The sequence below is a fragment of the Bombus terrestris genome, chromosome 6, assembly GCF_910591885.1.
Source record: "Bombus terrestris chromosome 6, iyBomTerr1.2, whole genome shotgun sequence".
Lineage (NCBI taxonomy): Eukaryota > Metazoa > Arthropoda > Insecta > Hymenoptera > Apidae > Bombus > Bombus terrestris.
In genome coordinates, this window is record NC_063274.1 from 13,434,126 (window position 1) to 13,454,950 (window position 20,825).

At 30.2% G+C, this 20,825-nt stretch overlaps 4 protein-coding genes and 1 long non-coding RNA gene across 9 annotated transcripts; 4 read left to right on the plus strand and 1 right to left on the minus strand.

Annotated features, from left to right (window-relative positions):
• Positions 1 to 224: 224 nt before the first annotated feature.
• LOC125385207 lies at positions 225 to 2,969 on the plus strand. Of its 2 annotated transcripts, XR_007224239.1 has the most exons (3): positions 225 to 1,143; positions 1,234 to 1,951; positions 2,759 to 2,969. It is a non-coding gene; the product is annotated as an uncharacterized LOC125385207 (long non-coding RNA). The 2 variants fall into 2 exon arrangements; XR_007224238.1 differs by lacking the exon at positions 1,234 to 1,951 and having other exon boundaries at positions 225 to 396.
• A 1,690-nt stretch (positions 2,970 to 4,659) lies between these two features.
• Positions 4,660 to 5,791, plus strand: LOC100648511 (male-enhanced antigen 1). Its single transcript, XM_003396066.3, has 4 exons — positions 4,660 to 4,795; positions 4,938 to 5,128; positions 5,203 to 5,274; positions 5,360 to 5,791. Exons 2-4 carry the CDS (start codon positions 4,955 to 4,957, stop codon positions 5,573 to 5,575), a joined length of 462 nt encoding a protein of 153 aa, XP_003396114.1. The 5' UTR covers positions 4,660 to 4,795; positions 4,938 to 4,954; the 3' UTR covers positions 5,576 to 5,791.
• Positions 5,792 to 5,865: 74 nt separating this feature from the next.
• Positions 5,866 to 10,695, minus strand: LOC100648748 (sodium- and chloride-dependent GABA transporter 1). Of its 4 annotated transcripts, none has more exons than XM_048406350.1 (14): positions 10,586 to 10,695; positions 8,759 to 9,055; positions 8,409 to 8,628; positions 8,237 to 8,338; positions 7,988 to 8,156; positions 7,775 to 7,907; positions 7,571 to 7,705; positions 7,408 to 7,511; positions 7,161 to 7,285; positions 6,960 to 7,072; positions 6,770 to 6,901; positions 6,487 to 6,690; positions 6,228 to 6,395; positions 5,866 to 6,124 (listed from the first exon to the last, which is right to left on the minus strand). In XM_048406350.1, the coding sequence occupies exons 2-14, from the start codon at positions 8,990 to 8,992 to the stop codon at positions 6,023 to 6,025; spliced, it is 1,941 nt and encodes a 646-aa protein (XP_048262307.1). In that variant the 5' UTR covers positions 8,993 to 9,055; positions 10,586 to 10,695; the 3' UTR covers positions 5,866 to 6,022. The 4 variants fall into 4 exon arrangements, with proteins under 4 accessions (XP_048262307.1, XP_012164960.1, XP_048262308.1 ...); XM_012309570.3 differs by lacking the exon at positions 10,586 to 10,695 and adding an exon at positions 10,361 to 10,503; XM_048406351.1 differs by lacking the exon at positions 10,586 to 10,695 and adding an exon at positions 9,335 to 9,948.
• A 1,148-nt stretch (positions 10,696 to 11,843) lies between these two features.
• Positions 11,844 to 15,585, plus strand: LOC100648861 (ribonucleoside-diphosphate reductase large subunit). The gene is made up of 11 exons (XM_003396068.4): positions 11,844 to 12,004; positions 12,110 to 12,198; positions 12,271 to 12,448; positions 12,542 to 12,905; positions 12,979 to 13,283; positions 13,379 to 13,541; positions 13,635 to 14,023; positions 14,110 to 14,297; positions 14,399 to 14,707; positions 14,933 to 15,121; positions 15,211 to 15,585. The coding sequence occupies exons 1-11, from the start codon at positions 11,968 to 11,970 to the stop codon at positions 15,463 to 15,465; spliced, it is 2,466 nt and encodes an 821-aa protein (XP_003396116.1). The 5' UTR covers positions 11,844 to 11,967; the 3' UTR covers positions 15,466 to 15,585.
• A 235-nt stretch (positions 15,586 to 15,820) lies between these two features.
• Positions 15,821 to 20,479, plus strand: LOC100648976 (protein zer-1 homolog). Its single transcript, XM_003396069.4, has 9 exons — positions 15,821 to 16,583; positions 17,003 to 17,270; positions 17,351 to 17,660; positions 17,755 to 17,960; positions 18,052 to 18,223; positions 18,322 to 18,645; positions 18,725 to 18,874; positions 18,953 to 19,205; positions 19,345 to 20,479. Exons 1-9 carry the CDS (start codon positions 16,124 to 16,126, stop codon positions 19,545 to 19,547), a joined length of 2,346 nt encoding a protein of 781 aa, XP_003396117.1. The 5' UTR covers positions 15,821 to 16,123; the 3' UTR covers positions 19,548 to 20,479.
• Positions 20,480 to 20,825: the final 346 nt, after the last annotated feature.

A 20,825-nucleotide genomic window follows, 5' to 3' on the forward strand; every position in this document is an offset into this window, starting at 1 on the left:
TGCTTTTACGAAATATCGGCACGTTACAGATTATTAGACAAGTGCAAAGGGAAGTTCTAACACGCAAGGTGCAATAGCAAATTCTTATAGCAAAACCTCTTTAAAAGTGCAAAACTGCATATATGCATTAAGTCACATATTCAGTATCTCACGCGACAGCTTACTTGTGATATAAAATGGTACGAGTAAAACTAAAACCGTAGTTTAATCTAAGATCCTAGAAGCTGTATCGATCTGTGTTCGTTTAATAATAAATCTGAATTAATTTCTGTAATATCGTTTATATCCTACACAAGAAAATATAGATTCTATCTGTTAATCAGCATCGGTGACAAGAAATAATTGACAACCAATAACCATAGCAGGAGCAATTGTTACTTCACCAAAATCCATAACGTAAGTAATGCAGCTGTTGTAATATTAGTCTAAAGTTACATTTTATCAAAAGTTCTTACTCGTTCGTGCATGTACGTATATTCTAAAAAAATTAAAGTTGTAATATATATCTATTTTCATTAAAGTAACAAGCTACGAACTTCATTCGTGATTATTTACCATGTCTAATCTCAACTATTGTGTCTTCAGAACACATTTATTGTGGCTCATCTTGCATCATGGCATATAAAGCGGCACAGAAGGAGATGGAATTGAACACGAACTCATTACGCTTAAATCCTTACGTTTCATGTATCGAACTAAACGCGTTTTTATTTGCGCAATAGGAAGGTACATCCGGATTCCAAGGAACTAAGAAATTATTACTTTTTTTGAACGTAATTACTTAATCACAGTGTTATTGCTGCTTGCGACCTAAATCGCTCCAGCTTTGTTGGCGATGCACGTATGTGCTGACAAAGAACTAATTGGTTCAAAGAACCATCCTCGTTCGAGGGAAAGAAAACACTGTATGCGGTTGACTATTTAATAGAACTATTTACAGAATACTGGGAGCTGTCCAGCAATCGTGCCTAATATTGCACATAACTATTCTGTATAATCTATCTTATCTTTTCTATCTATATAGAATATCTAACAAAGTTCAACCGTCCGAGTCGTTCTGACTGCTTCGAATGTTCTATAGGTTTTAATGATAAAAAGGCGGAAAAATGACCTTTGGCTTCTACTTCACAACTAATTTCAGAGGTATGGGAGTCGGGTGCAAGCGATGTTGTATTTAGTTGTTGAAGTTTTGACAACTTTTTTTAATTTCCACGGTACCATGTACGTTTACAGCGGAAACAACCCTTGGTCATGAGAGCTGAGTTGCTGCAGACGCACGCGAACCGCGGGTACTCGGAGACTCGATAACTAAAGGTCGAGAGTCTATATTATATATATATTAATAAAGAAATCTTGACGATAATCTTGCTGACTTCTACCTACAGTTTATGCTTGCCATAACTCACAGTTTCACCGTTGTAAGATTTTGCAAGATAAAATATGCATATATATATTCCATATGCAAGAGTAAATCAATAAATTATACTACGCATAATATGTGGAAATAACACATGGCATAGAGACTTCTTGAAACGTATTTCTTTCGCTGCTAAATGACTCGACGGTAACAATTATTAGCTTCATTATGCACGACCGCATAACACGCTATTACACTACACTGAAAGGAAGTATTTACGCTCAATATTTATGTAGCAAGAACCTTGAAAATGTATACACGAAGCCACCTATTCGAGGTCTCATGCAACAAGAGACTCACAACAAAAAAGGCGATAAATAGAACAAAAAACCAAGTGTCAATATGAATCCCTAGAACGTGTGTCGACCCGTGCTTCTTCGACGATCGGACTAAATGAGTTTCTATGATATGATTGTGAAAATTGTTTGTTTTGTAATTATGATTGCCACCAATACGAAAATATTTGAAGCGTTCATCTGTGTGATCCTTATTACCTATGAAACAGGTAGCTAATAACCGACAGCCATATCACAAGTAATTGCTGCTGCCAACAAAAACTATACCATAAGTAACATAGCTGTTGTAGTATCCAAAATTATACCATACCGACGATACACACTCGTTCGCCCACGTTCTAAAACGTAAAAAAGTTACAGATTTAATTCACATTTATTTTCATTTCTACACCTAGTTATGAACTTCACAGAAGGAAAGTGCGTTAGATACAAACTGAAATGATATTAACTCGTTATTTATGTATTATTCTTAATTAATCTGTTAATTAGGAAAGGCTAGTTAATGTGTCAAATTGATAATTCCATGATATAATATCTTTATTTGGGAATTTTCGAACTTTCCTTTCCGTTAGATTTTAATTAATTATCCCACAATTACATTTTAAAGGTACATATACTGAATGAAATGAAATAAATTTGACTATGGTATTTTCTAATTCCATAATCATAGAAGATTTTTGTTCAGACATGACCTGGTTATCAGGTTAATTCTTCGTCGTCCAACTGCGGATGTCTGGTAGTCGTTTGTATATTTGAAATACATATATGTATGTGTTATATTTTTATAAACTATGTCAGCCAGATATAATAAGGCAGAAACCTTCTAACAAATTTAATTACGCCCATATTTCCTGCGCGTTCTAGTTTTTGTCCATCTGACTACCAATTTTCATAGAGGCAGAAGAGATCACATTTTATTTATTCGTCATTGAATTTTATCCTTCTCTTCACTGGTTCTATCTTTATTTCGTTTCTTTCTTTCGTTCATATAAATCAGACTGAAGGTTCTATTAGTTAATAATAAGTATCAACATTTACGTGGCAGGACTGGAAGAACTGAGGAAAGGACAAGCCGGGCGCATAGTGGTAGGAAAAAGAAAGGCATGGTCACTGACATATGCAGACGATATTGTGCTGATGACGGATAGAGAAGAGGAGCTAAAGGAAATGCTAAAGAGATTCAAAAAAATTTTTAAAGGAAACCGAATTGGAACTGAGCACGGAAAAGACTAAGGTAGTAGTTTTCGAAAAAAGAAGGAACAAAAGGAGACAAAGAAAATGGAAATGGGGAGAGTAAGAATTAGAAGAAGTGGACGAGATAAGATACCTAGGGTACATACTACAGAAAAACGACAGTGATGAGAAACACATACAAGACAGGAAAAAGAGAGCAACAATAGCAATGAAGAAAACATGGAGCGTGGGAGAAAGAATATTCAAACAGGACTACAAGAGGAAAATGAAGATGTTTGGAGCACTGGTAGAAAGCGTGGCACCGTTTGGAGCAGAGGTATGGGGCTGGAACATGGAAGGAAGACTAGATACAAAGAAGATATGTGAAATGGATCTTAGGTTTAGATATGACAACACCAAATTATATATTGATAGAAGAATACAAGCTAACAGAAATCAAAGAAAAAGCATTAAGAAGAGCAGCAAGGTATGAAGGGAAAGCCTTAGAATCAAAAAAGGAAGTAGTAAAGGAGTGCATAAAGAAAAGAGAGAGAAACTGGGGAAATGACCAAGAAGGGAGAAGAACAAGAAAGAGAAAGAAGGGACTAGAAGAGGTGAGAAATGGAGGGACACAGATGGAAGCAAAAGAAGAGTAAGAAAGGATTACAGCAGACTAAATTATAGAAGAAAAAAGAAAGAGAGAAGAAGAAGAGAGTGGGAAAAGGATAAAGAAATCCAAATATAACATATATTACAGAAAAATCGCCAAAGAAGGGTTACCAAAGTACTTAGAAGGGAGGATGAAGTAAAAGGATAGAAAAATATTAGCAAGATTCAGATGTGGAAACGAGACCAAAGCAAGGAAATACTGGAAAGAAGAGGGAGAAAAAAGATGCAGACTATGTAAAAGGAAAGAAGAAAACCTGAGATATGTAATAGAAGAATGCGAAATAACGGGAGGACCAAAGGACATAAAAAAACACTTAAATGAGACTGGAGAAGGACTAACAGATCTAAAAGCAATAATAGAGAAGAGAAGGGCAGTACAAGATGGGGAGGAACGACAAGAAGGAAGTACAGCAAGGAGGCAAAAGCCCAAAAATTGTAATAGTTTTTAGTTATTAGTTTTTAGTTTTTAGAGATAGAATAATTAAGGGGGTACAATATAATAGAGTGGATAAGAGGGAAAGTAGATATATAAGAAGCGAAATAGGTAAAAGAGATGTAAAACCGAAAGCTTGGCCAAAGCCGAAAGACACGAACTAAGCAATAATAAATAATAAATAACAATAAGTAAATTCGTAGTACTCGTTGTGGGATATCGTGCCAATATCGAAGCCTTTCAATGGTATGTGATTTACGTTATAGATAAAGTAATTTTGCTGTAATCAATTATGTAAATAATGTTTATAATATAATAAATAATGTTATTTATTAATTATAAAGTGCGCAAGGGCGGTCATAAAAGTTAGTTTCACTTATTTAATTGTAAATAAATATTTATTTATCTGATATAATGCATATATTTCTTAAATATTATTTAATGGAAACATTCAATGATATTTATTACATAATATTTATTGATATAAATTATATATTTCTTCATGAGTTTAAATATATGCGTTGTTCAAATCAAATAACTGTATCGATATTTAAATAAAAATTTTAATAAATATAACAAATGAAAATATATATTATACTTTTTAAATATAGGAATTCATTTAACACGTAGTAAAATATATTAAAAAGAATTAATATTTAATTATTTTCTTTATATCAGTAGCTCGTTTGAATAGTCTGTACTGAAACAGTAAACTACAGAGAACACGAATCAGCTGTGAACTGTCAAATTTTTGTATTGTTACAGATTCGTTAACATTTATAACTTGTTTGACTTGAAAATATTAGGGTAAGGAATGGGATTATATGGTTCCTACTTTTATTTTTTAGCATGAAAAGTATTAATAGGTTTTAATATTGAAAATAACGATATACACACAAAAGTAAGGTTAGAAACGCTTGTTTCTGAAAGAACGTTTTTGTAAATATAGGAAACAGGTGATGCACAATGTCTCCTGACCCTACACAAGAACCCATCGAAGAATCATTAAATATACCAAATTTACCTCTTGATAGAGGAATGAATGCATCGGATAGTGAAGATGATGATATAGGAATGGCAGGATATGTACCACTATCTCAGATTCCTGCTGACAGCGATCCGATGTTGTATGAAGATGAAGTATGTTTATTATTTAATGAAATATTTCATTTATATATGATATACTTATATTACACAATTTCTTAATTTATTAGGATGATGAATGGATAACTAACGCAGCTGAAACTAATCAAACACTGAGATCCCCAATATTAGAATCACAGAATGTATGAATTCTTTTAGATTTAAGGAACAATGTTACTGTATTTGTCTTTTAATATTTTTATTCATAATGTTTTACATTCCTTATAGGACTGTATGTCAGAAACAATAGAAGTTTGGTCATCTCCTCACAATCGATCTAACATAGATATGGATGCAGATAAAATCAATCAAGTGAAATCTATGATGGCATCTTTTACTTTACCAATTACAGCATTTCCAGAGTGGGCAAAAGCTATATCAGAAGAACAGTGGAAGGAACAACTTATTGGACGTATTAAAGAAATGCAAAATAGAGAAAAATAAATCTAAATATTTCTTAATTAACTCTTTTATATAAAATTATGTATATAGATTAATACAAATTAAAGCAATCTTCTTTTTCAAGCTATAAACTTGATATCCATTAATAAATGTTAAATTTCCAAATAAGCAAAGTTAGTGTATACATTTAATTGTATACAGTAGACAAATCTGATATCATGTAAACTATAACAAATAAAAATATTTATTTTATCTTAATTAAACTTTCACTTAATATATGTTTATATATGTCCTATATAAGAATATTTTGTATTTTATTATAGTCAATGCACTTCACTTTATAGCACTAAGTTTTTATTTGTTTGTGATAAATGATTACATGAATATATGGTATGATACTGTTCAACATATGAAATCATGCTTCTGCCCAGTCATACACTGCAAAGAACACACTTGCATTAATGATATCAAATAAAGGTACAATGACACTTATAGTTCGAGATCTGCACCGATACTGGCAGCTTTTTTGGGATTTAATTTCAATCGTAAAGTGGCAACATCGTCTTCTATTCTTACCAGTTTTCGGAATTTCTGAAAGAAAAATATGATTTAAATTTTGTAAAATTGAGAAATTTTGGAAAAAATTGTATTGTTTAATTAATAAGATGGTTGAAAAAATGTTTAATTAATGTACCTCAGAGTTAGTTCCAGATGTTGTAAACCAAATATAAATCATATATCCAGGAATACATAACATTGAAGAAAGACCACAAAGCCATCCTAACACGTGACTCCACCATGGATATTCATACGTAAGATATTTTACGGGAACGAATTTAATTATGTTAAAAGCAAAAACGCCCTAATTTGAAAGTTTATTTTAATTAGACATGATCAGAAATGTAAATTAACAGTTATATGTATATGTCTAACAATGGAAGTTGTTATTTTACCACACAAACAGCAGGAGTAGTGAAGGTCCAACATATTTTCCACCAGTAACATGGATAATAACCAATCATATCACGAATTCCATCGTAGAAACGATTTACACCGAATGCCCACGAGACGGCAATGCATTCAAAGAATATTAAAAACAGGAGGCAAAATCCACTAATGGCATACGAATCCAAGAGTTGAAAGACATACATTCCTCCCTGAAGAAATTATGAAAGTACTCTTTTCTGTGATTGATTTATATACAATGATAAAATTTAATTTTTGTTAATTACTCACTTCAGTAACGCAAGAAAGACCAATAAGATACGAGATAAAACAGACGATTGCTATGAATAATTCCTTTCTTTTTCTGAGAAGACGCGGCCATTCATCTACCGCGGCTGTTATAAAGCCTTCAACTGTACAAAACTGTAAAACATAATAATCGTTTATTTCATTTTCGTCACATTAAAATATTTTAAATTACCTGGCTGTCCAAGCCGATAAGGATAAGCATAAAAAAGAATAAACAAGACCAAATTGATGATCCTGGTAATTCTAGAACTGCGGAAGGATAAACCAAGAAAGCTAAACCTGGGCCTAGTTAAAACATTTAGAAAATATAAGATATTAGCACCAACAACAGATATTAAAAGCAGTTTAATTTAATATTAATTATTATAATTACCAGAAGCTGCCACATCCGCTACAGGTTTTTGTTGTTCGTGAGCCATGAAACCAACAACAGAAAATATAACAATGCCACTAAGCATACTAGTACATGAATTCACTGTACAAACAATTAACGCATCCCTAAAATAAGTGCAATATTTTATGTGACAACACATAATCAAACGCGATATTAGTTGAATTAAATGTAATTAAAATTATTTGAAAGAAATCTATTACGTTTAAATAAGACGTAAGTTACTCACTTATAAACATTATTATTAAATTTATTGTAACTTCCAAGAGCAACCAATGCACCCAGACCCAACGCATAAGAAAAAAATATTTGAGTCACCGCGTCTATCCATACCTATAAACATTTACTAAATTATTGACAGAAGAGCAAAAAAAGTAACAAGATTCTAATACCTCGGGATCACTGAGTTTTGAAAGATTTGGCGTTGCATAATATTTTAAGCCTTCTATTGCCCCTGGTAGGCTCAATCCCCTGACCAATAAAACTGCTAACAATGCATATGGAAATAATGATGTAAAGTACACAACCTATACAAAAATTAATATCGATTATAAGTCAATTTTACTTATAAATTATAAATAATTATGGAATCTTACTTTTCCAGTCCACTTCACACCTTTCCAAATACAAAAATAACACATGATCCAGACGATAGCCAATGTACCTGCTAGTTCCCATCTTATTGAACCTATGTTTTCTATACCATCAGAAATTTGAAGAGTACGCCTCCTTTTTAGAATAAAAATGATATATACGAGTATAGAACAAGAACTACAGTAGGTAGTTCTTCTTGTGTCATACAAACTTACTCCCAAAATTCTTTCACTGGATCGTTCAGTAAAGTGTGGCTTAAATTACCAATCGAAGTAGAACATATCGTATCTTCTTCTTCGGGCCAACATAACGCCTCTAAACGTTCTGAAGATGTGAGACAATAACGTGTATTCCAAGGATTGCCGCATGTTCTCCATGGCACATCTATGTACATGTTTAACTAATATTTAAAAAATTCTATTTGTTGTGCAACCGTATTAATATTATGTATGTTATTTTCGTACCAATTCGTAAAGAAACCAAAAAGTAAAAAAGTGCCCACGCCAATATAATGATATAGTATACGTTAGTCCAACAGGAAAGTACACAAGTGGCGTATCCAATGCCTGTTTGTAAAAATATTTAATGGTGAAGTAGTAGCGAAATGTTTAAGCGGGTATAATTAGAAATATAAACCTTTGAAAATCGGAGCTATCTTAAAGACACCTAATCCTCCTATAGTCATCATCTGTCCTAATGATAACTCCATTAGGAACATGGGTACTCCGGCAAGTGCAAGAGCAATAAAATAGGGAACCATAAAAGCACCACCGCCATTTTTATAGCAGAGGTAAGGAAATCGCCATAAATTTCCTAATCCTATGGCCAATCCTACTACGGATAGGATAAATTCGATCTTAAAACAAACAGATAAAAACAATTCGACATTAATAATTAATTGTCAGTCATAATATAGATACCTGCATGTCCTTTTTGTTATACATTTTTGTTGTTATAATTCATATAAATGCTTTTTATATGTTCACCTTACTGTTCCACATTCCTCGATCCGGCAATATTTTGATTTCTTTAAAAGCCGAAGATTGCAAGCATTGAATCGCCTCAAAACGAAAATCTTGCTCTTTACCGCCATTTGAGACTCTTAAGGGTGGTTCAGCAAACAGAGCTTTTAATTCTTGAACAGGATTCACTGGCCTACATGGCAGAGGACTAGTGGACCTATCTACTTTGGGTATCTTAGAAGACCCGCTCGAAGGCATTATTTTCTGTCCGAAATACTAAATCGATCGAATTCACCTCATCCTATTAATTCTTGTTTTAACCTGTAAACAAATACAAATTCTAAAGAAACCTCTGATAATTGGCCTTCTGGAATTCTTGAATATTTAGAACACTGAATGTCCAATTTACAGCCATTTAAACGTTCAAATCTTGGGTTTTTCTTTAAAATTCGAAAGATTAATGTCGTTTAATTTATGTACACTTTTCATACGTCTAATTAAAAAGAACGTGGACGCTAAATAAATTGTAATATGCAGCAAGTGAAAGATAACGCGATCATTTCTGAAGAACTTTGAATATTCAGCAGTCATCGTAGTTACGTGAGATACTTCTACACAAGGGTCTTGATGATGATGGATGACAGACAACGAGCCACTTCCGGGAATCACGTTTGTGAAACGTTGTTCCCATCGAACAACCTTGTCCTATTTTAGATTAATCATCGGTGAAAGAAACGATGTCATCGGAGATCATCACGTGGAACAACGAACTATGCGATCGGCGGACGTCTCGTCACAATAAAATTCATCCCGATTTAAATTTTCAATTTGCCATGTAGGAGGTAGAAAATTATTCATTAGCAATTCTGTCGTTCCATTTCAAGTACCTACTCAATCCACACTTGGTGAATTATCATAATTACAACTGAGAAACATATAAGATTCGTCCAACTTCCAATTGTAAACAAACTGCTGTATCGACAATCATTAACGAATTATTCATGGGTGCAATGTCCTTTTAATGATACCATCCTCGGTATAAAACAATTTACAACTTCTACACTTCAATTGTGTAATAAGCTCAATTGTATAGTGACTGACTTGAATGAATGAAGATAAATTAATCTTTAGGATATTTTCAGCCAATGTTACTGTCACCCTCAACGATTATGTCAATATACAAATAAACCAATAAACGTTAACGTAATACAATTTACGATATAAACAGAAATAGCAAAAATAATATTTAAAAAATGTGAAATATGAAACGAACGTGCCAAGACGTTAAAATAAAAATAAATTCGCTTATTTTTATTAGAAGACAAAATCCTGCTGATTATATCTTTTTGTTGAGACATCTCTTATACTCTTCCAGTAACTATATAAACTATGTTTTACGTATAATAATAAGAAAGAAGATACAACAAGAAGAATCAAAATAGGAGAAAATCACTCAAATCGAAAAACACATAACGTAATGTCAAATAGACATAACATAATACACATAAAATGTTATGGACATAACCACTGACTACTTAAGTAGTATCTGACAGTCTATCGACAGTCATAATGTCTCACGGGAAAGGATACTCCTTTTTTGCAATACCGTTTAAACAATGTACGTACGTGCACAATTTCACGAGTAGATATGAACTGAGATTTTCACTGGACTTATATATCGATAACAGCCGTGAAACGTCGTAGGCGAAAGAAAATTGATGAAGCGTGTCGTATGTCGGCCCGTGTCGTTACGTTCACAAATCGCGCTTACGTACGATGAGTGTTGAGATTTCTACTGTGCCCTACAGATCTACCCCACAATGGCGTTCAGTCCCCCAAGCACCAACACACCTTCGTTTCATTCAACAAATTAGTGCCACAGTGTCACTCTATATTTAGGTGCACTATGTGAATGGTGAGAGAGCCCCGGAGTTCGCTAATAACTGATTGACCACACCGATGGCCGCGAATTGCTCCCTTCTTTCAAGAGTACATTTAGAATGCACTGAACTACACTTGATCTTGACTTCATACATCATCAACTTATTCTAAAGTAAAATACAGTTGGGTACCGATTTCATTAGTAAACGATTTATTATAGATTTATTCATATATGATCCAATAGATTTGACGATAAGCATCAAAACATCTGCAAAACAATTAAAAAAAGAAGAAATAGTCGATATATCATACTGTTTTAAGGCACGAAGGAAAAACAGGTAAAAATGAATGCATGATAAAGGTAAAGAACAAATTAAAATGTTATAAAAAAAATAACACATTGGGGGTTTAATAAGAATGATATCAAGGAGTACTAGGAGTTATATCGAAATATTAAAATAATGGAAAACGGAAATGAGTTATAAAAGAATAATAGCCGGAAACATTTTGTAAACTCTCCCTTCCGGCTAATTGCTACAATTTCACGAGTAGAAAATAAGTGTTTGTTTAGCTAAAATTGAAGGAGAAAAAGATTGTACAAATAAACATTCAAGATAATAACAATACAATATGTTCAACGCGAAAATTATTTTATTAAACAAATTTTCGTATACTTTTTATCTAGGTATAGCATTTATTCTTTTATATATACAACAATGTTTTTATTTTATAAAAGTATTATAAATATAATTCATTAGTATATGGAATATAGAACAATGTAATTAACTCATACATAATCATTTCATTAAATAATAAAATTTTAATTATCTGTCATCCATCGTATGTCTACATAAATAACATATTATTTTATGTTTACTATTCTCAAATTGTTTTATTAATTATACAAAATACATTACACATATACTTCTAAATTGTACCTGCAGAAAATATCTACAATTTCAATATGTAAAGACTAAAATAATTTCTTATTAAAATTCTTATTAATTATTATTCGAATTTCTATTAGTTACTTGTTCCTTTACAAAAATAATAATTAAAAAAGATAATTTAATGATTTTTATATACAATAATAGAAAAACATACATTCGTTTAAATATTATGTAAAATTTATTTGATTTAATTGCAATTTTAAATTTTAAATTTTAACTTTAAATTTTCATATTTAAACTGTCAAACTACAATAATTTTATGTCACGTGACGACAATCCTTACTTCCGATTCGCGCCAAAAGCCGGTAACGACGACATCATAAACTAATCCAACTACTTTATAGGATAAATAGTTTAGTAATTATTTCCATCTCTTAATCGTAAACTAATTGTGATCTTAAAATGGTTGGAAAAGGAAAGATGTATGTGATAAAACGCGGTATGTTATAAACTTTATTATTCTGTTATTATGTCGAGTAATCATAATGTAATCCTATTACGAACCTAAGTTATTATAACACTAATCAGTTTTTGTAATTATTAGATGGACGTAAAGAAGATGTTCATTTTGACAAAATAACATCCAGGATTCAAAAGTTATGTTACAATTTAGATATGGATTATGTGGATCCTGTAAGTTTACTTATTTTCAGATTATTTATTACTTAATTATTTATTTCCTAATATTTTATATCTTTTTCATAGTCTGCAATTACTTTCCGTGTTATCAGTGGTTTATATTCAGGTGTAACCACTGTTGAATTAGACAATCTTGCAGCTGAAACTGCCGCAACTATGACTACTAAACATCCAGATTATGCGATATTAGCTGCAAGAATTGCAATATCTAATCTTCATAAAGAAACAAAGAAAAGTTTTAGTGGTAAGATAAGAAATATATTCAATTCATTTCTTTATTTCTTTTTTAGAAATTCAATGTTTTGTTTTTATTTGAATCTTCCCTTTCCATTTATAGAAGTAATACATAGCTTATATAATGTAAAGGAACATTATACAAATGAAGTTAGACCTGTTATTAATGAGAAATATTACAATATCATACAAAATAATGCAAATAAGTTAAATTCTGCGATAATTTATGATAGAGACTTTAGTTATAATTACTTTGGTTTCAAGACACTTGAAAGAAGTTATTTATTAAAAATACAAGGGAAAGTAGTTGAAAGACCACAACACATGTTAATGAGAGTTGCAGTTGCCATCCATGGTGAAGATATTGATAAAGCTATAGAAACTTACAATTTTTTATCAGAACGTTATTTTACACATGCATCTCCATCACTTTTTTTTGCCTGTACTAGGCAACAGCAAATGTCTAGGTATATTTATCAAGATTAAAATAAAACGTATTTATCCATTCCAATGTAATAATCTAATGATTATATTTTTCAGTTGTTTTTTACTAACAATGAGTGATGATAGCATAGATGGAATTTATGATACATTAAAAAGATGTGCACTTATTAGCAAATCAGCTGGTGGTATTGGACTTAATGTACATTGTATTCGAGCAAGAGGCACACCAATAGCTGGTACACTTGGTGTATCTAATGGTTTAATTCCAATGCTCAGAGTATACAATAATACAGCTCGATATGTTGATCAAGGAGGAAATAAAAGACCAGGAGCATTTGCTATATATTTAGAACCATGGCATGCAGATATCTTTGAATTTTTAGATCTTAAAAAGAATATTGGTAAGCTACATGTTTGTCTCTTTATTTTGAAAGATTTTGATTACCTATTTTAATATTCTTATACGTAACGTTTTATATCTAATAATAATTGACAGGTAAAGAAGAAAATAGAGCAAGAGAATTATTCTATGCTTTATGGATACCTGATCTTTTTATGAAACGAGTTTTGGATAATGGTGTATGGTCTTTAATGTGTCCACATGAATCTCCTGGTCTACCTGATGTTTGGGGCGATGAATTTGAGGCTCTCTATACGCGGTAAATTAAATTAAATTATGTATATTGATGATACATAGTAAGATATATCGACAGTGTTGAACATTTTTTTAAATAAATACATATTATTTTTAGATATGAGACTGAGAAAAGATATAAACGTCAGATTCAAGCGAGAGATTTATGGACAGCTATTCTTATTTCTCAAGTTGAAACAGGAACTCCTTACATGCTTTATAAAGATCATTGTAATCGTAAATCAAATCATCAAAATTTAGGGACGATCAAAAGCAGTAATTTATGTACAGAAATCGTACAATATTCCAGTCCAGATGAAATTGCTGTATGCAATTTAGCTTCAATCGCAGTGAATATGTTTGTAAACTCCAGTAATCAGACATTTGATTTTGAAAAACTGCGAAAAGTAACAAAAATTGTTACTTGTAATTTAGACAAAATTATCGATGTGAATTATTATCCAGTTCCTGAAGCAAAAACATCAAATTTTAAACATAGGCCTATAGGTATATAGATATTTTTATGTGAAATATCAAGAATACAATATTCATATAGTTTTAATATTTTTTAATATTTGTTATATGTATTTTAGGGATTGGAATTCAGGGTCTTGCAGATGCATTCCTTTTAATGCGATATCCATTTGAAAGTGAGGAAGCACAAAAACTTAATATCCAAATATTTGAGACACTATATTATGGTGCATTAGAGGCTAGCTGTGAACTTGCTGCAGAGAAAGGTACATATGAAACCTATGAAGGTAGTCCAGTTAGCAAAGGAGTAAGTAAATCAGACGTAAAAATATTTTACTCTGACAATTAATTTATCATCATAGCATTAGTATATCACAATATATAGGCTAATTATTTAGGTACTTTCAGATTTTACAATATGACATGTGGAATGTTACTCCAACTGATTTATGGAACTGGACAATTCTGAAAGAAAAAATTGCTAAACATGGAGTTAGGAATTCTTTATTAATCGCCCCTATGCCAACGGCGTCTACTGCACAAATCTTAGGAAATAATGAATCTATAGAACCATATACCAGTAATATTTATGCAAGAAGAGTTTTGTCTGGAGAGTTTCAAGTCGTAAATCCTCATTTATTACGAGATCTGACTGAAAGAGATCTTTGGGATGAGAATATGAAAAATGAAATTATAGCAAATAATGGTTCTGTACAGGTAGGTTTATATGTATATATATAACCTTGATAACCAGGATCTGACTATCTGTCGTCCTGATTAACTGGAATCTCGATTATCCGAATCTCGGTGTTCAAGCACAGATGCCATACGCGATACAGTAGTTCTATACCTTTAATTTAACTAAATCCAGGATCAAATAGTTCCTTCTTTCGAACAGACCCTTCTTTACAATATTATTATAATAGATTTGTTTTGTTATAGAATATTGAACGTATACCAAATGATTTAAAAATGCTTTATAAAACCGTTTGGGAAATACCACAGAAGATAATCTTAAAAATGGCAGCAGATCGTGGTGCATTTATAGATCAGTCACAGTCAATGAATGTTCATATGGCTAAACCAACAGCAGAAAAACTGACTTCAATGCATTTTTATGGCTGGAAGATGGCAAGTACTCTTAATTTAATCTTTATAATTCAAAATTTTATATAATTATTTTAATGAAACTTATTTAAATATACAAAAACACCTTGCAGGGTTTAAAGACTGGTATGTATTATTTAAGAACGAAACCGGCAGTAAATGCCCTGCAATTTACGGTTGATAAATCAAAATTACAAAATACAATCAGTACTACTTCTAATCAATCTGTTAATTCTGAATGTAATAATGACGAGGAACTTAATTCTACGGAAAATAAATGGTTACAAAATCAGAGTAGCGAAAACATAGAAGCTGTATTCGCATGCTCTCGTGAAAATGGAGATGCGTGCATGGCCTGTGGATCATAGAAATAAATTTTTATAATTGTAAGTTTTCTATACGGTTATGAGTATTATATATATTTAAGCATATTCTTTGTAATACTATATAATTTTGAAAAATTTTAAAATAAAGCTATTTGCCCTTGATTTCATGTATTATTTCTTTACATTGTAACATTTAATATTTATTATTTGCACTGAAGATCTCGAATAAATTAAGATATAAAGATTATAATTTAAAATTCCGCGCGAAACAGGGTAGTCAACTAAATCCAAATAAATATGGATCACTGTTGTGTTCTTTATATGCTGCTACAGTCAAGTGTTCGAGAACAGCGTCACTACGGTAGTCAAGTGAAATGTCAAAATTGTAAGCGTGAAGACGTACATAGTTGCGCATCAGTTAACTGTTGTGTAAATTTCGTTAAAGATCTAAAGTGAATATATTCATTTTGGATTCATTTGTGAGTGATTTGGCATTTGAGCCGATTAAGTATGTAATGATCTTATTTTCTGATCAAAGGAAAATAAAGAAACGTTAATAAAAAAGGATTCTTCTGTAACGAATTTTGGCACTGATATCCAGCTGATGCATTTTAACATATTTGACAGTTGAAATTGCGTAATTGTTGCCAGGATTTTCTTATGAGTCTTTTTACGCAATTTATCTAAATTGCCGTATAGAATGGCGGATTTGGATGACTTATTTCATTTAGATCAATACATAGGTCCAGAATCTCTTGCAGAATTATGTTTCCAAGTAATCTGCAAAAATTTAGACATTATCTCAGTAAAGGATAAGTGTGAATATCGAAATCTTTTAAAAGGAGTGGTTTTCCCAAGCGAAATATGCGATAAACTTATTGAATACGTTTTACGAAACGATATAAACGAAGATCATGACTGTTTCTTTACGATTTTCAAAAATGTATGGATAACCAAACTTAAACGTGTCAAAGTTGTAGGATCCAATATAACCGATGATTCAGTACAGATCCTTGCAAATCACAAACTTGTAAGATTAGAACTTACAGATTGTCCTAATTTAACAGACCGATCTATTGATTACATAAATGCAAATGCAGAAAATTTGCATACTTTAATATGCCGTGGTAGTTCTGGAATTATTCCAGAAAAACTTACAGGTAAGAACTCTTTACTACTAGAATAACTTATAAAAAATCTATAGTTCCATTGTCAGGATACTATTATGTTGTATTATACTTTTCTTTATTGATATCTATTAATAATTAAAATTATGTTCAATTTATATCTTATAAAAAACATAGATATGCTATTATGAATTAATGATTAATAATAAATAGTTCCTAATAAAATATTTATTTTGCATTAAGGTATGAGTTATTTTATATTATGAATAAAGCATTTATATTATTATTTTGCAGTTTAATTATTAATATATTTAGAATATCTTATTATTAATATTATTTGCATTTAGTTGTATCATAAAGAAAAATAAAATATAAGAGATATTAAGTTAATGACATATAGTATATTTATTTAATAATATATAAAATTAATGTATATACTTTTTAATTATTAGTATACCAGAAACAAGGACATGTATTTAAAATACCAAATCTACGAACCTTGGCTATAGAATATGTTCAAATTTGTGCCTTGGATTATAACATACTCTTGGGTGGATTAACAAATTTAACAAATTTAGATTTGTCCAATAGTTCTGATATGGGCACCTTTGATTATTTCCATTTGGTTCCTAATTTAGTATCCTTAGTTTTATATAATGTTAGAATTATTTCTCAAGCACAAGCCTTTGTTACCAATATCTGTCACTTGAAACATTTAAGGTAACTGTTTATTTATATTTGACTTATGGTATAATAAAATATTGTATTTAAAATTTTTAATTCAATGTTTTTAAAATTAGGCATTTGGATATTTCTCAAATCCATCCAGAAGATGGAATATTTGCAAATCCTAATACAATCTTATCTGATATAGTAAATGGTTTGCCTCAACTAACTTCTTTAGATATTAGTGGGACAAATTTAGCAGGAATAGAAATTGTAGATCGTAGAATACAAACAGTTGAACATTCTTTCTATTCTGACATATATAATAATAATCTTTGTGATATACCAGGTCTTATTTCAAGAGTGGATAGACCTTTACAATTTTTAGGACTTTATGGAGCAAATGATGCACCTTGTAGGCGACGTAATATTCCAGCGAAATTGGTAAATAATAAAAGCGATATTTTATAACAAATACATAATAATATTGTATATTTTATCATTTATTTTTTAATTATTCTACTTTTTGAAATTCTAGATTGCAGGAAATGCAAATGAAGATCAAATATTGGTTGCAGCTCATGTTTATATGAATAATAGAGAAGATCTAATGTTAAAAGTGATAAGTGATTTATATCATATGTACAGATATGAAAATTGTCATAGGATGGATCAAGCACTTTGTGCAGTATTAGAAGCAATGGAGAAATATCCTACTCTGAAAGATATACAAATATCTGGAAGGTATTTATATATTATATGATTTTTGTATACTGTTATATTTATCATATATTTCAAAAAATTGAGTACAGCTCGTATTGTTTATATTTAACAGTGCAGCACTGTTTTATATTGTAAAAATGAAAGAAAAAGGCGAACTTGAAGCAAGATTAAAAAGGAGAATTGTTCGCACACTTCTTGTTGGAATGAGTATTCATAAAAATGAAGAAACTATGATGCGTAATGGTTGTCTAACATTATACCAATTCCGATTGCCACAAGATGTGGTATGTATTGTTCTTGTTACTTGCAGTAATAGCATTTGTAGTTATATCGTAAAATATATTTTAAAGAATGTTACTAATTCTTATTTACCTTTTATTAGATGTCACACTATGAAACATTGGTGAAACTACTTTTGCATTTAGCTAAACATGCACAACAGGAAAGTTATGTTCAACGTATTGGAATATTTCTTTTAAATACTTTGGCATGTCAAGTAACAGGCAGAGAGAAGCGTTTATTAGGCGATCTAGGTTGCATAAAAACAATGCTTGAACTAATTAAATACAGAGTTGAATCTAGAACATTTGATGATGTTATGGAAGTAGCTTGGTCAACTATGTGGAATGTAACTGATGAAACTCCTATAAATTGTCAACGATTTTTTGAAGAAAATGGCATGCTGTTATTCTATAGATGTGTGATGGTATACAATATTAATCTTACTTATTAATAAATAATTACTAAATAAAAACAATTACTTTATGAATGATTTATTTTTACAGCAATACTCTCGCAAAGAAGAATTATTAAAAAATATGATGGGTTTACTTGGTAATGTAGCTGAAGTACAAAGTCTTAGAGTGCATCTAATGCAACTACCATACATGGTAGTTTTCACAAATTTAATACGTACTGTCAGAGAAAGCATTGAGGTTTTTTATACTTATATATTGACAATATATTTAATAATTATATTTTTACAACACTTAATATATTTTCCTTGCTATTAGGTACCATATAATGCAGTCGGGATATTAGCTCACATAGCATCTGATGGTGTTGAAGCATGGACAATAGAAAAACCTAGTCGAAATGTAGTTCTTGAACTTATGGTTGAAGCTATTGAACGATGGGATATATCATCAGAACGTAACATTAATTACCGTTCATTTCTACCACTATTACGTTTGGTAGATATTTATCATACACCACAATGTCAACATTGGGCGGTTTGGGCTCTTGCTAATCTTACAACTGTTTATCGTGAGTATATAGATTGCAAAATTTTATTTTATTTTAAATACAATCATTTTTCCATTCTATATATTCATACATACAAATATCTTTTTGAAGTTTTATTACCTTGCAACTTTTATTAAAACTATAATTATTTCTTTAACAGCTCATAAATATTGCATATTAGTTATTCGAGAAGCAGGAATTGAGAAACTGAATACTTTAATCTCAGATCCAAGACCATATGAGCGTATAAAAGAACTTGCCCATATTGTAATTGAAAATTGTAGTCGTTATAGTAGCAACTCCAATGACATGAATGTTCATCCCCCTTTAGATGAAGACTATATATATAGCTCAGATGGTTGAAAGTCAATTTTCATTATCATAATTCAAACACCATAAAAAGTAGAATGTTTTATGTCTGTAACAAAAAGTCTCCTAAAGAAAAGAGTGTGAGTAAGATTATAAAACTTGCTAAATCATTTGTATGTTGGTTTGCCAAACTGTAAATTTAAAATTGAGTGGTCAAACAGTCTTACTCGCACTTTCATCACATAAACATTTCATTACATATTTTATTTATTACATGTTATGAAATATGTTTGGATCATGGATGCAAATATATTAATATATTAATGATATTATTAACGAAAGAGTAGTTAATTTAATAAAAATATTTTTGATGTTCATAATCAATCTCTATAAACAATATTCAAATTTAAACACTTTTGATTTATGTACATAACCATGTTGTATTATAAATAAGAACAAATTAAGAGTAGACTGAAGTTATTTGTTTAAATAATAACAATAACAATATCATTATATATATAAATAGTAACAGATTATGACACATCTCAAACTTATACTAAGTTTCTTATACTTATGTGAATTCTTTGTAGATATTTGTATCATAAATAACTTTATTAGTTGCCATTACATTTTATTTGATGAAAAAGATTTAAAATAAAAAGATACATTAGACTCTATTATGTAAATAAAACTAAAATGAAATAAGCTGAATTAGGTTTACGAATTTGTACATCTCTATTATTAAAATTAAAATTCTTTGCAATAATGATGCTATTCTCAAAATTAATCTGTAAAACAAACATTATAACATAAAATATACATTTGTAGATTTTAATAATTGATTTACATAACTAGCAAAAAATCTGCGTGAATAATTATCTAAATGATTGTTATTGTAATCGTTACATAATATTAATGTATGCGTGTAATAAATTGCAAAAATTCTTGATTTGTTTAATGTATAACATAAAGTTACATAAGACTGATTTCCTCTTTATTTTTTTGTGCCCTACAATTCTCTTTATTTTTACTACTTATATGATTAACAAGATAATTTTATTTCTGATAAAATATTGATCACTTTAATTTTTATATGTGTGTATATAGAACATATGCAAGCAGTAAGAGAATGACTCTTACGAAATTTATATTTTATTACTCAATACTTAAAGATTTGATAATAACTAATAGCTAAAAATTATTTATTTGTTCTCTTATATAAAAATATAAATTATTTGGTTTTTATGTATATAAAAATATTTAATGTATCTATTGAATTTGCCAAAGTACGTAAATATTTTAATGCCATGTTAAGCAATTTAGTTTTTCAAA